The sequence below is a fragment of the Vanellus vanellus genome (assembly GCF_965231255.1).
Source record: "Vanellus vanellus genome assembly, chromosome: 5".
Taxonomy (NCBI): Eukaryota; Metazoa; Chordata; class Aves; order Charadriiformes; family Charadriidae; genus Vanellus; species Vanellus vanellus.
In genome coordinates, this window is record NC_138910.1 from 77,045,523 (window position 1) to 77,062,747 (window position 17,225).

The window sequence follows — 17,225 nt, forward strand, 5'->3', positions numbered from 1 at the left end:
GAGCATCCCATGCTGGATCCCAGAGCTGGGCAAGGACATAGAATCATAGAATTGCCTAGGTTGGAGGGGACCTTTAAGATCATCGAGTCCACCCATCAACCTAACACTGCCAAAACCACCACGAAACCATGTCTAAAACCATCAGAGAAATTAGTAAAAACTCAGCACTACACCCAGGCCATTTGAGTCTGAGGGACCTAATCAAGAGAGATCCCCAGCACATCCAACTAATGGAACTTTTTAATCTATGACTGGTCTTCAGCGTCATACTGGACAAGGGCAAGTCCTGCCTGACCAACCTAGTAGTTACATGCCAGCAATTGCTCTGATATACCAGTAATTTTAGCAAAAAGGTGCTTAACTCCGCCTTTAATGCAACCTCCAGGGAGTCTCAGGGCAACTCTTCCCCTTGTCCCTTGCTGCCACCTCCCAAAAGGGAGGAAAGTGTGCCAGTCCCTCTTTGGCAACGGCTCACGCCAGCAAAGCCAGGTTTGGGAGAACAAGAACACATTGCTGGTTCTTCTCAAGCTGATGAAACGGGACGAGGATTGCGTTTAAACCCTGACCGAGGCCTAAGCTCGTGCCCAAGATGTCCCCAGCCACCAAGCCATGCCTGCAAAGGGTTTGGAGGTCCCTCCACGAGCCGTCTGGGAAGAGCAGCGCAGGTTGCCCTGGGCTCGCAGGCAAACCCGCGCCCACCCGTGAAACTCCAGGCAGCTGCTTCCTATGTCGGTTTACCTCGACACAGGAAAACCAGCCCGGCACCGCCGCAGCCTCCCCTTCCCAGGACAGCTTCCAGCTGCCGGAGGGGACGGCCAGCCCTGCCGCTCATCCCGGCCGGGAAGCATCCGGACGCCCATCCCGAGCATCCGGAGAGCTATTGTCTTTCTGAAACCGCTGCTGGGATCCAGGGATGGATCGCTTGGTCCCTACTGCCCCTACATATTGCTGTTATCCCACCTCTCAAGCAGATGGAGAGGTAAATACCCCCTTGTAGAACTTCCTGGCGATGTGCACTTGGTGTTCCGGCAAACCCACACGGTACAAATTCGGGCCCCTGGACTGAGACAAGATCCTCCATTGCTCCCAGTATTACCCAGGGCCTTTTCTCCCCAGGTTTCCAGCACTGCCATTCCGGCGCTACAGCTGGCTGCTGGGATAGGAGAAGATTTCCAGGATTTGGAGAAACACCCTTACCATATTTGTAGGAAGGACACCGGACCTGTATCGCTGTTGCTGCGAGCAGGCGTTACAGCACACACACTTCTCTAGTTTCCCCTCCCTAAATCTGCCGGCCCCGCGTGGGACATTGGCATCAGGCAACAGCAAAACCCAACAGCTACTGCTCAGAGAGTTAATAATACTTCAGAAAGACTTCCCGACAATGACATTTTTGTCTTGGCTTTGGAATATTATCAATGAGTGGAAAGTACATAAATAACCTATTTTCCCTCCTTGCAAAATACAACGTTAGCGAACTTAATTCCTTGCCTCCAGGGCTGCTTTGCTTTTAGATCAGAGAAAAAAAAAAAAAAAAAGCTAAAAAACAACCATCCCAAGAAAGTGGTAAACTGTTAAAATCTCGCTTTCAGGAGTTCGGACAGCCACAGGAACGACTATAGCCCCCGGCCCCTTTGTTTCCGCGCGAGGCAGCCGCCCGACCCGACCCGGTGCCCCCCCATCCCGCCTGCTTTAAACATTTACATCTGTCACTTCTAGTTAAAAGGCTGCGCAATCAGGTCACTCTTTGGAAAGCAAAGCTGCATGAGAACAAGCCCAGCAGCCGCAAGAGGAGCGGCCAACGGCTTTTGTTCCCCGTTTTCTCACGCGCCCTTTCGCTACGTTAGAAACCCACCAGCGAAGGAAGGAGTCTGTCTCCCCTCGCCGGGCAGACACCCGCTCCCGCTCCCAGAAGACAGCTTTGGGCTGGATTGTGCGGGGAAAAGCCATGATCCCAACTACCCCAGACTCCCCACTCGGGTCCTGGCGGAAAGCCTTGCTAATGAGCTGGTGCTCGTTACCGAGAGCGGCTGGAGAAGGGAGAGGGGAATACTCTCCCCTCGTTTGAACATCTTTTCAGCGCCCCGAGCTGGCAAAGGGACCCTTTGCTCAGGACCCTCCTGGAGCTCAAAGTGATGGGGTAAAATGTTGTATTTTTTGCTAAATATGCTGTTTTTTCAGTGGAGGACGAGAAGAATTGCTTCACCCCTCCAGCACAGCAGTGCTGCTGCTCGCAGGGAGGGGAGAGTGCCAGTGGGTGCCCCCTCCTTTGCCGGGTACCCATCGTAGTACCCATCATTGGGCTGGTAGGGTGCTCCGCTCCCAAACCGTGGTCCAGCTGCAAATGATGCTGTGACATAGGGGTAGGTGACACCGGTCTGAGCCAGAGCACGCTGCCTCCTGCCACCTCCCCAGCTCTAACGGGGGGGTTACGTGAGCTCGCAGCAGCATGGGTGCCCGCTATTTCCCCCGAGACCCTCCCCACCAGCATCCCTCGCTGCCCTTCCTTGCGCGGTTTGCCATACTCACCACGCAGTAAGCCACCAGGGCTCCCTGTGCAAAGCCTGCCAGCACATCGGTGGGGTGATGCTTGTGGTCCGACACACGGGACAGGCCGGTGTAAAACGCCATCATGATGAGGGTGAACTGGAGGAGGGGACGGAGCAGGCGGGCTCCCTTCCACGTGAATCTGGCCTGCAGATAAAACTGCGGGGATAAGAGAAAAAAAGAAAAACAAAAAAAAAGTTGTGTTAATTTGAGGGAAGCAAAGGAGAAGATGTGCTCAAACTGTGCACACACAGCAGCAACCGCTCTGTTGGGGTGGCTGTGGGGTACCCGCACCTCCATGGCTCAAGGAGGGGGGGGAGTTGTCAAAGAGGAATCATAGAATCATAGAATGGTTTAGGTTGAAAAGGGCCTTGAAGATCATTGAGTTCCAACCCCCCTGCCCTGGGCAGGGACACCTTCCACTAGACCAGGTTGCCCAAAAAACCCTGCCTGTTTTTTTGCTTCGCTTTCCAAGCAGCTGGTGGTGGCTTCGCTAAGAGCAGAAGGGCTGTGTGTGTAGCTGGGGAAAGGCGGGCAGCCCAGGACAGCTAAAACGAGAATCGTAGAATCATAGAATGGTTTAGATTGGAAGGGACCTTAAAGATCATCGAGTTCCAACCCCCCCTGCCCTGGGCAGGGACACCTCCCACCAGCCCAGGTTGCCCAAGGCCACATCCAGCCTGGCCTTGAACACCTCCAGGGATGGGGCCTCAACAACCTCTCTGGGCAACCTGTTCCAGTGCCTCGCCACCCTCACAGTGAAAAACTTCTTCCTAATATTCAATCTGAACCTGCCCTCTTCCAGTTTAAAGCCATTCCCCCTCGTCCTATCGCTACCTGCCCCAGTAAAAAGTCCTTCCCCAGCTCTCCTGTAGGCCCCCTTTAGGTACTGGAAGGCCGCAATAAGATCTTCCCAGAGCCTTCTCTTCTCCAGGCTGAACAGCCCCAACTCTTTCAGACTCTCCTCTTTCGGGAAAGATGCTCTTTGCAAAATTGTGGCCTCCGTCATGCGGAGGGGAGTGGAGCTGGAGGGATTTTTAACCTGTGGAGGGGATGCGAGCAGAAGTGGATGGGTACAGCCCTTCCTCAGTGAGCCAGGGTCAAGAGCTTGGGACACACTACATCCCGGCTCACTCTCCATCCCTGCTTCAGCCGCCAAGTCCATCAAGGTCACACACAACGTCCCATCGCATCGCGTAAGGAAATTCCTCCCTACTGCTATTTAATGCGTACCAGAAGCAAGGTCCCAAACCCGGGGCACACAGAACCCGCGGCATCTCCCAGAGGAAAACCAGGAATCGGCGGCGCATGCCGCACCTTGGGAGCCAGCCCCGAGGATTTCCAGACACGGCCGCAACCGCTGCTGATCTGGATGCAAAATGTGACCCTCTAACATTGCTACCACATTTCCCAGCCCGAGCCCCGGGGTTTGCCCCACGGCATGGCACTGGAAGTCGCTCCTACCCAACGAGGGAAAAGCAAGGTCCTGGTTCAACCCGAAAAGACGAAGCTGACGTGACGTCAAATGGACATTGTCCCTTCTTTGTGACTATCTCGGGCCCGTTTCCGTTTCAGCTGACGGGCACAGCCGGTTCCTGTGGGAACTGGGAAGCCAGGAGGGAAGAGAGGACAGGAAAACGGCCACCCGCTGCCCGCAGATGAGCGGGGCTGGGCGCAGCGCGGGGAGGAAGGCTGCGGGAAGGGAGGGACGCCACGGCAACCCTGGGGCTCGGGGAGGAGAGAGGTATGCGAGGGCTTGAAGAGTATAAAAGCGCCTGGAAAACACCGTGCGGTTCCTGCAGCTCGGACCCACCGTCCGCGGGCTCAGCTGCAGAAGGTATTTTCTGCCTTTTCCTAAACGAAGCGCTGGAAGTCAGACCCAGCTTTCTTCGTGGGATTCTGCAACATCAGAGGGCTGGGAAGGGGTTTAGTACCCATTTACGATCCCTTTTACACACCCAGAGCAGTTTACACTGCCTTGATATAAAAGGGTACGAAGCTCTTGCTGAGTTCCCTGAAACCACTTAATGACACCCTTTACCTATAAAGGCAGAATTAATTGGAAAGCTGATAAGGGGAAACATCGTTTTGGCCAATTTAGTATGTTTGGCTGTTGCATAAACATTATATTTACCCCTTTTTGGAAAGAACACACACTGGGCTCTTAAGAGGAAATGAAATATCGTGTCATTGGAATGGAGCAGATGCTCCAAATTATCCAAATTGTTAGCCAATTAACATGGAAGAGAGTAATATCGAAACAGCTCGGTGCTGGCTAATGCACCCTATGATTCTGGAGAATATATCTGCAAACCAGCCTGAGTCTGGGAACGGAGCCACGTCACCACGGCGCACACCCCACACCATGCAAACTCATGCACGCGATGCTAAGGGACCCGTTATAGCTCTCTAGATCCCCATGGCAAACCCACACTGATGTAGCCCAGCGAATGGACCACTAGGCTGGTCCTCTAGTTTGCCAGGATAATTTCTACACTTGGGAGAAAGAAAAGTCAAAAACCAACGTACCAAAACTAAGAGGTATGTTCTGTCCAGAAAGATTAAAAAAAGAAAAAGAAAAAAAAAAGAAACCAAAAAACCCCACCCCCCCAAAAAACAGCAAAACCACACCACCGATGAGAAGGTGCTTTCCCTGCAGGAAAAATGCAGCTATCACTGAGCTGGAACACTGGAGCTGTAAAATAGCATGACCCCATCCTGCACAGTCAATTGCAGTGATTTAACAGCAGGCACTTCATCCTGCAAGCAAATATCTATGCGGTTCATTAGCAGGGAACTGCATTTTTAGTTTGCAATGCTTAGGCTGGCTGGATTTGCATTGCCATAGTATTTGCGAACCCAGTGATCTGCCACTGAGAATAAACTGTGCAGGCAGGATACCCCTGGGAAGCATTCAGGGAAGGTGGAGACAGAGAGCTGAAGACCCTGAAATCTTTAAATACAACTTCTCAGAGCAGAGACAATGTTCCTCGAAAAAACAGCATTTGTGGACATTGGCGTTTTTAAAGTAAAAAAACAAAAAAAAAAACCCCAAAAAACAAACAAACAAACAAACAACCCCAAACAAAAAAAAACAAACAAACCCAATCCTAAAATATGTTTCTACTGCCATGGTTTAGGGTCAGAATTATTTTCAGGTTCAAGAGCCTCAGCCCAGCCCAGGTGACAGTGCAAAACTCAGGTTCCAGTATGTTGTTGCAGAGCAAAATTATCTCTAGGTATTAAATCTTATAAACTATTACTCTTAGTTCTACCAGGAAGTCTCGAAACCTAATGACTTACTTTAGTTTTGAGGCTCTGTCACATCAAAACCCTTAAGAAAGAAATTTGCTGCTGGATAATCTGACATTTCTCCCTTTTGCACAGCCTTGACATCCCCTCAAATCACTCCATCCCACAAGCTTGGACTAAACAGGTGATCTACAGGTGACGATGCAAAGCATCAATTAAAAATAAGCAATAAGAAGCTAACACTGAGTTTGAACACACAATAAAGCAGACGCTTCTGGGGGTGAAGCGATCAAAAAATAAACTAGCTTGTATATTGACCCACTCCTTCCAAAGCACAGCGGTGAACCGTGTGCCTGATGGACACACTTTAGCCCTGGAAAAGGTGTGCAAACTCAGCTTGGCACCTCACGGGGTGCGCTGGGTGCCACCCAAGTCCCCAGCACCCAACTCACACCCGTACCTGCACATCTCAGTGGAGGAAAACCCACCCGCATAGATTCATCTCAAACACGGCGCTATCAGCGTGAGGATCTCAACCTTTGACTGCTACAATAAAATTCTTGGAAAAGCTGCTCATTAGTTCTCTATTCATAAGGGAAAAAAGGGGATGAAGAAACCCCAAGACGTAACATCACTTTTCATATTCCACAGGCATATTATGAGCATACAGTACACATCAGAGACCGCACTCAAACACCAGGGTGCCGAGATCCCATAAGTACTTTAAAGGTGAGCCTCGGGGTGCTCCAAACTTTGCCTCTGCCCCTCGGTATGAAAGAAAAAACTACTTAACAAGAGAAGGTCAAAAAGCTGAAGGAGGGCGTGGGGGCCGAAAGGATCAGAATTTCCCTAAAACAGCAATTAGTCCTATTACTAAGAAATGGGAAGTTCCTGGCAATTTATCTGAAAACCTGCTTTTGAAGGGTGGTTTTGTTCAGGGTTTTTTTGAAACCTGGGAGCAAATCTGAAGTGCTGCCTGCTAAGGGTGGCCAGATTTGGATGGGAACGTGGGGCTGGATGGAGCTCTTCCTGGGAGGGTATGGAGGAACAAGACCACAACCGGGGTTATTTCCACCACAGACCACCACAGGGCAGCAAAAGTCAGGAGGAGCATCAACAGGGGCAAGGGTGGGTGGAAAGAAGTGGGATCACACAGACGAGGAGTTATTTGGAACTCTCCATCCGCTGTCTCCTGGCAGAGGCTGAGTTACCACAAAGCAGATGGCTTGAAGGACATCACATCGCTCTTCTTCTGCCAGGGGACTTCCACAGTGCTGGTGGGGACAGCCTGTGGCCACACACAACCCCCAACCAAATCCATCAAGGACCTGGCAGAGGACATGGACTAAAAACATCACCTCCAGCCTCTCGGGGCTTTCTGCCACCCAGAAATCCCGTCTTTTTGACACTCTTCCCACCGCAAGCTGAACTCCATCAACCACGTCCCTTAGTCACAGCTAAGGTTTCCTTCTGGGAAACGGCCGGTCTTATTTCCGACTGTCTGACCTGAAGTTACCTCCATCTCCAGCCCCATCTGCAAACACAGTGGTACCCAAAGCGGTATGGGGCCAAAACCCCTCAAACCCAAACTCACCCCGGCATAATCCACTGCTCTGGCTGGGCAAAGGCAGCTGGAGGAAGGGGAACCGCAGAATTCGGCTTTTAGCACCAAGCTGGCCAGAAGACAAGGACAGATGAAGGGCAAAGACCTCCCAGCACCAAAACGATGGGCTCTTTGCCTCTTCCCTGCCTTTACTGAGCATACAGCATCCTCCCGCCCCATGGGGAATAATATCCCCATCAGCTCAGCAGTGGAGTTCACACCTCAGCCCTGGCCTCTGATGTAATTCCAGTTTATTCGCTTGCTTAGGTCACCACTTCACTTGACTCCAAGTCCACAACCACCACGGAGTTTCTTTCACCCGGGCACCTCACCACTCAGCAGTACCAGGGCACTGGGACCTTCTCCACCCTTCAGCAAGAAACCCCAGTGCAAAGCTTCACGCTCACCCAGAGACGGAAAACCAGCAACATCTCTAATTCTTCATATAAATGAGTAGGACACACCGAAACCCAGTCTGGTCTGACATCTTCCATCTCATCCGCCAACACACGTTAAGTAGGCGAGCTGCCCTGTTTTACTCTTCTTTTAGCCAGAATCAGCTAACTTTGCTGAGGGATATTAATTTAGCTTTTTGGATATTAATTTATTTTTTCTGCATCCTCTGTAGTTTTCAGGCAACTTCATGCCATAAAAAAAAATAAATATATATATATATATAAAAAAAAAAAAAGAGAAAATCAGTATTATGGTCTCACGTACTTGAGGGGGGTGGAAAGCCCCCATCGTTCTCTGCAAAGACTCCCCATGTCCCACAAAACAAAACCGAGAGGTGCGGGTCAGGTCCAGAGGGCTGTGTGGAATAAGCTGTTACGTACCTCCTCTTTCCTCAGCCTGCTATAAATATGTATTACGGACCCACTCAGCCAAGGAGCAACAAAGCAAGGAAAATTAAGACAAAGAGGATTACCCAAGCGTAATTTCCCCTTTTAAATTTTTTTATACAAAGGCCTGATGTTAATTGAGTATTGTCGGTGACAAGAAGGCTGCGAGAAACTTAGCCCTGAAGTCTCAGTGTTTAGAACTAAATCCCAGGGGATTTTACCATGTTGCAATTGCCTTTCCCTAGGACTTTTCCCCCAAAGCCCTGCGGGGCTTGGCATCTGTCCGTGTTTTCCTACCGGGAGCCCATGGCCGAACTGCTTCTCCTTGCTGGGTACTGCTGCTGCGCCGGGTGATGGGGAAGCCATGGTCACCCATCCACTGGCCACATCCAGCCCCACGGTGCAGGCGAAGCTCCGTAGGATGCGTGGGAATCCAGGTATCTTTTAATAGACCGACTAAAGCCTTCTGGCACCCGTCTCCATCAGGTGAGGCAAACGTGAAAACTTTATAATTCAGAACGGGCTCCAAGAGTGAAGCCAGGGCACGCCAGGAAAGACGGGAAGTGACTTATCCTTGAAATATGAAGTATTGTTTAATAGGGAATGCACTCAGGACGTGGCCCATCAGCCAAGCCTCCGCAGCACTCGCTCAGCCCCACCAATAACCCCACTCTGCAAAAGCTCCCGGCAAACTCCCGGTACCCAAAGCGTCGGCAGCAACCTGCTGAGGCACAGCCCTCGCTTCCCAGGAACCGAAGAACAACTGGGTTTTGTTTTGATTGAGATGATTCCCTGATTAAATCCATCAAACCCACCTCCTGCAGGTGCTGGCGTGGTGGATGCTGCCACGTTTCTAACCAGGCTTCCGAAAACCCACTCAATCACCAAGCTGGGTGAGAGACCAGGGTTTATTTCGCATTAAATAAAAGCCCTCTGGGTTGTTATAACCTCATTTTTTTTTTTTTTTTAAAACGTTTTAATTATTTGGGGGTATTGCCAGCCTCTCCAACATGACAGATTTTCTGCCTCCCTTTTTCTAAGAGATTTCTCGTTCAGGTCCTGGCAGCGGCCGAGGAGCCGGAGTGACGGAGACCATGGCGCTGTGAGACAAATTAGAATCACAGAATCATTAAGGTTGGAGAAGACCCTTCTGATCATCATTTCCTCACCTCCGATACGCACCACACCACACTGTCTTTTCTCAAGTTGCCTTTTTCTCCCTTCAATTTGTGACCGAACACTTGGCGTGATTTTTTCCCCTGACTTTTTAAAGGCACATGGCAACTGAGCAGCTGGTCAGATGGAGCTGCTACCAACCTTATCCCAATTTTGGGACAGGTTAAAAAATAAAATAAAATCATTCTTAAGAGACTGGGGGTCAAAACCCCTCCATGGAGAGGGATAAGTGAAGCATCCTGTTGTCCCAGACCAGGCAGGGAGAAAGGCAGAGGCTGCCGATAGCTCGAGTGCTCCCATATGGGGATGGGGAAGGGCAGCAAAGAGAGATCAGAGAGAACTTTCTGCTCCAAAGCATTACACAGGAGCTAAACGTCAGTTTTGAAGCCTGCCACGAAGTTAAAAAGAAAATCAGGCAGCAGGCATTAGTGCAAAGTAGTTTTGGGGTCTCCAGTGCACCTCCTACCACTGTCCACCGGCTACCCCCCCCCTGTGCTGCCACAGGCTGTTCCATTTCTCCCTTGCTCCATAACCACTGGCTTTTTAGGAAAACACGGAAAGAACCTGGCGAAGAAAGACGGTCTGCGCGGAAGCAGGGTCAAGCCCCAGCGGCTTTGGTCAGCCACTGCCAAGGTGAGCGGGGTGGGAACACTCGGAGGGGGCAAGCACTTGCCTAACTGGGAACAGCCCCCCCATTTGGTCCCCTGCCCTGAAGGATGGTTGAGGGCACGATCCTGTGAAAAAGGTAAAGCATCGGCTTGGCTTCCAAAAAGGCCCTGGAGGAGCATCTCCCAAGAAAAAAAAAAAAAAAAAAAAAAAAAAAGAACCTGGAAGGACAACCCAAATCTTGCTGAGGATTTGGAAAGAAACCACCACTGACTTAACAGGGACTGGCAGCCCTCGCTGGTTCCGGATGCCAGGCTTTGAAAGCATCTCGGGGCTGACTTATCTGACTACTCGCAGATCTTCTCGGAAATAAATAAATGCCGGTGCGAGTGACGGTTTCCAAACTCAGCTCAGAAAGTTTTGCGATGGCCGTGGTGGTGGAGGGCTGATCCTCCTGTGAAGCATCACTGGGGCGGCTCTGCATTGTAAGGCAGCTGGGAGGAAACGGCCAAAATGTTTGCCGAGAAGAAATCCAAAAGTTTTCCAAGAACAAAAAAATAAGGGGGAAAACGAGGAAAGTAATTTAACACTCTGCCCCCAACAGCTTGGAAAACTTAGTCATTAAATTACAGAAACTGCTCCCGGGGAGGGGGAATCCAGGGATGAAGAGGCAGGAGGGAGCAGTGACAACTTATCTTTTCAGAGGGTAAAGGGGTGGAGAGAAGCACTGCTCATAGATAAATAAAAGCTCATGTTTAAAGTTTCAATCGGTGCCACGCTTCTTTGCTTGCTAGTCTGAGCTTATGGGAACGGGGGGACAGGGGGAGCACAAATTTCGAAAGGAATCTGAAACCTTGCTCCCGATTTATTTTTTTCTTTTAAATTAATAATTAAAAAAAAAATAAATTAATAATTAAAAAAAAATAGCAAATCACTATCCAGACCCCCCCAAAAGCCTGGGTGCAGGTCCAGCCCCCCCCGGGAGGGGGGTGGGGGGGAGAGCGGGCAGCGTGCCTCCCGCAGCCCCGGCAGGAAGCACCTTGGCAGCCGCCCCGGCCCCAGCCCCGGCGCAGGAAGGGTAGAGCCATTTCTCACCGACAAAGAAAAACAAGTCCCAGCCCTCCGCACCGGATCCCGGCGGGCAGAGGCTGCTCCACCTGCTCCGCCGGCACATTTGGGAACCAGCCTTCATCCCTCCCTGCCCCCTCCCCGGACAGAGCCGCGACGGCGCATCTTCCCTCTCCATCGATGCAACCTTTTGGCTCACCCCAAAACTCTCCCCAATGGAAACCACAACGCGGGGTGAACAAAATTGCTCGGGTCGTCCACAGATTTAGTAGGATTGAGATTTAATCGCAGCCCTGGCTCTATCCCAAAGCTGCACAGCTCAGCTATCACCCCCGGAGTCTCCATCCTCTCAGCCCCTGAAGTGTTATTTGGGGTCTTTTCACCACCGGGTTGTTGAGGCTCTTTTTGTGTTTTCCAACTGACCCTCTAACTCCCACACTCATCATGCCGTTACTGCTACCGAATGCGGGCGAGCGCCTCGGGAAAGGGGGACAGGGGATAAATCAGCTCAATCTTAAGCAAGGCTGAGGTTACTTACCACCAAATACAGCATGGTGTAGAGGGAGAAGGACGCGTGCCCGGAGAAGAAGGATTTCCTGCAAAACAAAGCAGGTGCTAAGAACCAGCCGCTATAATCTTCGGTAGTATAATTGTACATGAAATATGGCGACTTGCCTGCTGCTACCATGAAGGTGCGAAAGCAGAGGGACCCACCACTCCCAATCTTTCGGGTTATAAAACCCCCCCATTATCCGCCCCGCTCGCCCGGGAGGCAGAAAGCGAACGGATGGGCAGGATGCTCGCATTGTTCGTCCCTTCCTGGTCTACTCGTGGGACAGCAGTTATTTCCAGGATAGCCCGATAACTCATCGTCTCGCCTCAAATATCCAGGAAACCGTTAAGAAATAAGAAGCGAGCTACTTCTCCGGTCGCTTAACTGCGGCATGTGAAACGCACCCCTGGAAATGGCAAAATTGAGCATCTGATGGATTTGATAGAGCTCGAAGGGGAGGCGCTGGCAGCCCTGCCTGCGTGGAGACTTCTTGGAGGGGAAGCCCTCTGCTCCGGCCGCGTGGGACAGCTCGAGCCGCTCACCATGAGCTCAGCTTTAGGGTGGATTCCCACGTTGAGCAACCACTCAGGGAAACAACAGCGTAGGAGGTAAAGAGAAAGGAAAAGAAATATTCAGCCAAGTCCCGCAATTCCCAAGGGAAACTGCCCGTCGCTGGCAGACGGAGTTACAGCCTGCGCAGAGAAAGTAGCGTTTGAATCATCTATTGCTGGCAGAGAAACCCCGAGACGTATTTGGCGTGAGACACCGTTTGGGTGGTGGCAACCCATCGCTTTGACACCACGGGCTCTCACCTGGCTTCCTGGACCTTGCTGTCGCTTCCCCGGCAGGTGTAGTTTTGGATGTAAACTCCCTTCGCGCAGTTGATGGTGGAGAAATCCAAATCGCAAACTTCCAGGAAATGCGGCCGCAAGCGCCCGACGGACACTTTGGCAATGTCTGTGAAAGACTGGCTGATGGCGCAGCCGAAAACGAAGCAGCCCACCTGCTTGTAGAGAGCAGCCACGTAGGGGTTCTGGATAAAGGAGTGCGACTTCTCCTTCAGGTAGTGGATGCGGTAGAGCTCTCCCGTTATAATCTGCGGGGGAAAGGCAATGGAGAGGTTAGAGAGCGAGAAAGATGCTGCGCAAGACCAATGATGGGTGGCAAATGCAGGGGTGAGAGAGCTCTTCGTGCTCCGAGCATCTCAAACCGGGAATCTGCTTCCGCAGCGAGGAAGGCAAAGTCCACAGCCCAGCACCTCTCCATCCTCCTCCTCTTCCCTCTCAGGAAGAGATCGCACTGCTCGAAATGTTGTTTATGGAAAAAAAAAAAAAAAAAAGCCATCGACAATAAGAAAGAAGAAAAGCTGGATTTTGGTTTAGCGCTTTGTCGTATCTTTACGGAGCGTAATAGTGCCCCAAATCTATACTGGCATAGTAAAAAAAAAAAAAAAAAAATAAAAATAACATAAACCAGATAAAGAATTAGTGTGTGTTTGGAAAGGAGAAGCCAGATCCACTACCCTCTTATCAAACTGATTTTGGAAGAAAACAAATGAACGACCTGCTTATCTGCCTCTCTGCAAACCACGAACACACAGGAACACTCAGAAAGCCCCAAACTTTTCAGATTTTGGCCCCAAATTCGCCACCGCCAGACCCAATCCAAGCTGCTCAAAGCCTCTGTAAAGGCCAGCTATTTCTGGGCATTTCAAGGGGTCTCGCCATTGCGTGGCAGCAAGTTATGTATTCCTTGTGACGGGGGTGTTGGGCTTTGACAATATCACCATAAATCACCGTCAGGGAGCGCAGAACTCGGCTTCTCATAATCCCGACTCTTAAAAGGCGGGTTAATGAAAATCAGGCCGTGAAATGAAGTCCAAATGTCTCACCTCTCCCAAAGAGGCAAAGGCTTAAATTGTTCTCCGTCACGTTACACACCTAGGTTTTGAGCTGCAGATTTACAGCTTTAGGATTTCATTCATTACTTTAAATGTTTTTATACCCGAGTAATAAATCGAGGCGGGTTTTTTTTGTTGGGGTTGGTTGGTTTGGGTTTTTTTTGGTTGGTTTTTTTTTTTTTTTTTTCCTCCAGCCGCCCCCTCATCCCTGCCCCTCTCTAGTCACAAGAGCCGCGATATGTAAAATTAACTGTCAGGAAAAATGCCTTCATGTTAATCCCTTTCTGGAGCAGCCAGCAATATTCCTCCCGGCGTGGCAGCCTGCCAGAGGCATGCAGGAGAGGAGGCTCCCCTGCCTACCTTTTTTAAAAGCTTGGCACAACCTTTGGAAACTAATAAACTGGAAAAGTATGGCAATTAGACTAAGAGGAGATGAAGCTGTATCATTGTTTGAACTCACTCGTACCACGGCTTGAAAAAACAAAGGTTGACCTAAGGCAGCTGAAATTGCAGCTTTATCAAAGAGAGATACAGCTACAATAATAAAAAATAAAGGCCAAACGCTCTACCGTGCGCAGAAGTACTTGGGGTGGCCGTTCTGCCATCCGGGGTTTACGTGTCACCGCTGAGATTTACTCTTGCAAATCTGGTGGTGACCGAGAGTTGTCTGGGGAGCTGCAGCTAACTGGCTCCAGCATGGTTTTAATCCTCTCAGACTCCAAAGACCATGGTTTATCTCCATTTGGGACCGCCTTCCGGCACAAGCTGGCAGCCAGGAAATCTACTGGCATGAGAACCGCTGAGGGAGGTTGGAGCATCTCCTGCTCCTCCGGCAGGAGGCAACTCCAGGGTGTTCCAGATAAACATGGATGGTCCTGCACGAGGCCACGGCCACCAGCTGCAGCCTCTGAAAGCCTAAATTTGAAACGAGGGGAGCCACAAGGCTCAAAACCCACGGCTTTTGCAGAAGGGAGACAGGCTGGAGGAAGGATGCCATCTGATACCGGCGGATGGGCCATTACTCCAAACTCACAAACAAATGCGTGTAAACCCAAGGCTCTTGGCCTGGGAAAGGCGTGTGACCATTTTAAACAGGGACCAACAAAAGTCTGGGGATTAATATTTTTCTCTCACCGTTGGTGGTCTGGGTAATTGCACACATGTAGCAGATTGTAAATTGGAGACTTCATTCCCTCGCTAACAGGCTGCTGGGCAGCCATGAACCCTCCCCGCTTAGTCAAGGCCATGGCTCAACCTTAATGAGAAGCTAAAAATTGGGTAAAGTTGGTTTTTTGGCAGTGCCGTCCCAGATAAAGCAGGACGGTGGAAAACTAATGCAGCACAGATGTGCACGAACTGAAAGGACATCCTGAAAAAAAAAAAAACAAAACCAAACCAAACCCAAAACAAAACAGCAAGTCTTAAAAGATATTGAGCTCTTCTTATGCCATGCACTTCTGGCGAGCCATCGGCGTGGGACATATGCCATACCTATACGATGGCCACAGCTCCTGGGGCACTGTCACACACATTTAAGAAAGACGGTCACTAGAGAGAAGCCACTATCAAACTTTTCTGTCTGTGAATGCCTTTTGCAGACATTTGCTTGTCGTGCCCATTTTATCGTTATCATAAGGTATCGCCAGCAATCCAATTAGCCTGTAATTACTTTTAGAGCTTTTCTAATCACTTATGTCTCTGGTGTAACATTCTCTGTGTCTAATCACATCGAAGCCTATCACCTTCAACTGTAAAACAACCAGGAATCCAGCCACGTAACTCAGATCATCTAGGAAATTAAATTTTTTTTTAGGTATTTTTCACAGGCTTTCGAGAGCTGTTGGGTGTGGGGACATGGGGCACCACAGCAGCAGTACCCAAATGAGGTTCGGGAAGAGGAAAATGTCACCTTCCTCTGGCCATCCCAGGGACCATCAACGTGCTTCTGTGCCCATGATGAGCAAATTAACCATCTTCCAGCAGGAAGAGCAGTCAGGAGAGATGCGAGAGCGCACAGCCCGGGGGCAAGAGCCTCTCCAGGGTCATCGGCACGGAAATTTGCCTAAAGTCAGTAAATATATAGGTATTAAAACCAAACGCATATCCTCTCACACCCCGATTGAAGCAAAAGGCTTCATCTCTGCTGTTTACTTAACGAGCACTCCGGGTGTCCTCAAGCCATTTAAAACATGACCCGGACCTTTTACCCCGGGCTAGATTGCCCAAGACACCACGTAAAGCGAGGGCGTGAAATTTTGGCCGCGCCATCCAAGACGCCAGCTCCCTGGAAGTCCTCATAAGCGCCGTCCTGCCTTCCGAAGGCAAACATTGTGAGCGAGAGGAGCGGAGTCAGTGCTTTGTGGATTTGGAAGGAATTCCTATTATGCTACAGTAATTCTGGTATCTGGGTTACATCTGAAAAAAGAAAAGGAGGTCAGGCTGACTTGAATTTTCCATGCGTGCTGCCATAGCAAAGAAATCTGTTGCTTCAATTCCTCGTTAGCTATTTGTATCACTCAACAGCAAATAACCGAGCTTTTGAATTTACCTTATTAAGTTACATTTGTTGTGGGCACAGCGAAACCAGGGCAGAAACATCTAATTCTTTGGGGATTTTCTTTCTCTTTTAATTGACCTGCTGTTTCGTGGTAGAAAGCTGATGGATCACATAGGCAGCTGATTATGTTTCCAGTTTCTGCTCCAACTCCTGTATTTGCCACCGCCTCATTACTGATCAGAAGCGCACTCCGCATGGAGCCGGCGTGCCGATAGCTCAGGCAATAATGCGAAAATGAGAGGCTTTTTCATTTCGCTTTTATGGCTTTTCCACACTCGGGGGTTATTCACCTGCAGGGTAAAATTCTGCCGTGTTTATAGAATTGGGGGTCTGGCACCTTTCAGGCTTGTTTTGAGGAAGGAGGGGGTATAGGAAGAAGGCAGTTTTGGGGACCTACTTTGCTAAGTGAGCGTATGTGGTCAGGAAACGATGGAGAGATCGGGAAACGACGGAGATATTCACAGCACGAAGCAGCAAGACTGAGGATGGGGTATTACCAAAGCAGGCACCGTGCCACGCTAAAATACCTATTGGCCGTGACATTGCTCCTACGAGGAAAGATGAAAGCCAAGAGGGGAACAAGCGCTCCTGACCTCTCCATCTCCATCCCTCCCAGATGAAGGACCAAGAGGAAGGCAGCATCTCTGGGAAAGCACCTGAACTGTGCTGGCAGCAGGTAAGAAGGAAAATGTAGGTACTTTTCAGAGGGGAATTTAATCTTCAGCTGGAAGTGCTTAACCAACAGCCAGGAGAAGCTCATGCCTTCTGCCCCAGCACCAGATATGTGCTGGCATAAGGAGGCTCAGCTCCATGGGCTGAATTCAGCTTTTTGGCTGACATATAAAGCTCTTACCGTGCAATCGTTTCCTAGCACCGCTCTAGGAAAGCTGGCAGCAAAAAGAGAAATGAGGAGGTCATTGGGAAAGTGGTGCATTAGCTACTTTTTGCAGTGAGAACTCTGGGAAAACACTCCCCGTGGAAGGTTTTAATTGTCTTGTTAATATGGCTGTAATATACAATCTCTTAAAAATCTAATACTAGCCTGTGAAACTTTTCCAGGCACTGGTTAGCTGAAAAGATGTATCCTTTCTTTTTTTTTTTTTTTTTTTTTTTTAACGTTA

The 17,225-nt window shown here is 50.0% G+C and overlaps 1 protein-coding gene across 1 annotated transcript in view; it reads right to left on the minus strand.

The window, feature by feature from the left end:
• The window catches only part of PLPP3 (phospholipid phosphatase 3), a 48,853-nt gene that overhangs the window by 4,690 nt on the left and 26,938 nt on the right, over positions 1–17,225 (minus strand). Inside the window, exons 3-5 of the mRNA XM_082484185.1 lie at positions 12,460–12,743; positions 11,633–11,690; positions 2,530–2,706 (exon numbers count right to left, since the gene is read on the minus strand). Coding sequence (XP_082340311.1) covers positions 2,530–2,706; positions 11,633–11,690; positions 12,460–12,743 — 519 coding nt within the window. The remainder of the gene's footprint in view (positions 1–2,529; positions 2,707–11,632; positions 11,691–12,459; positions 12,744–17,225) is intronic.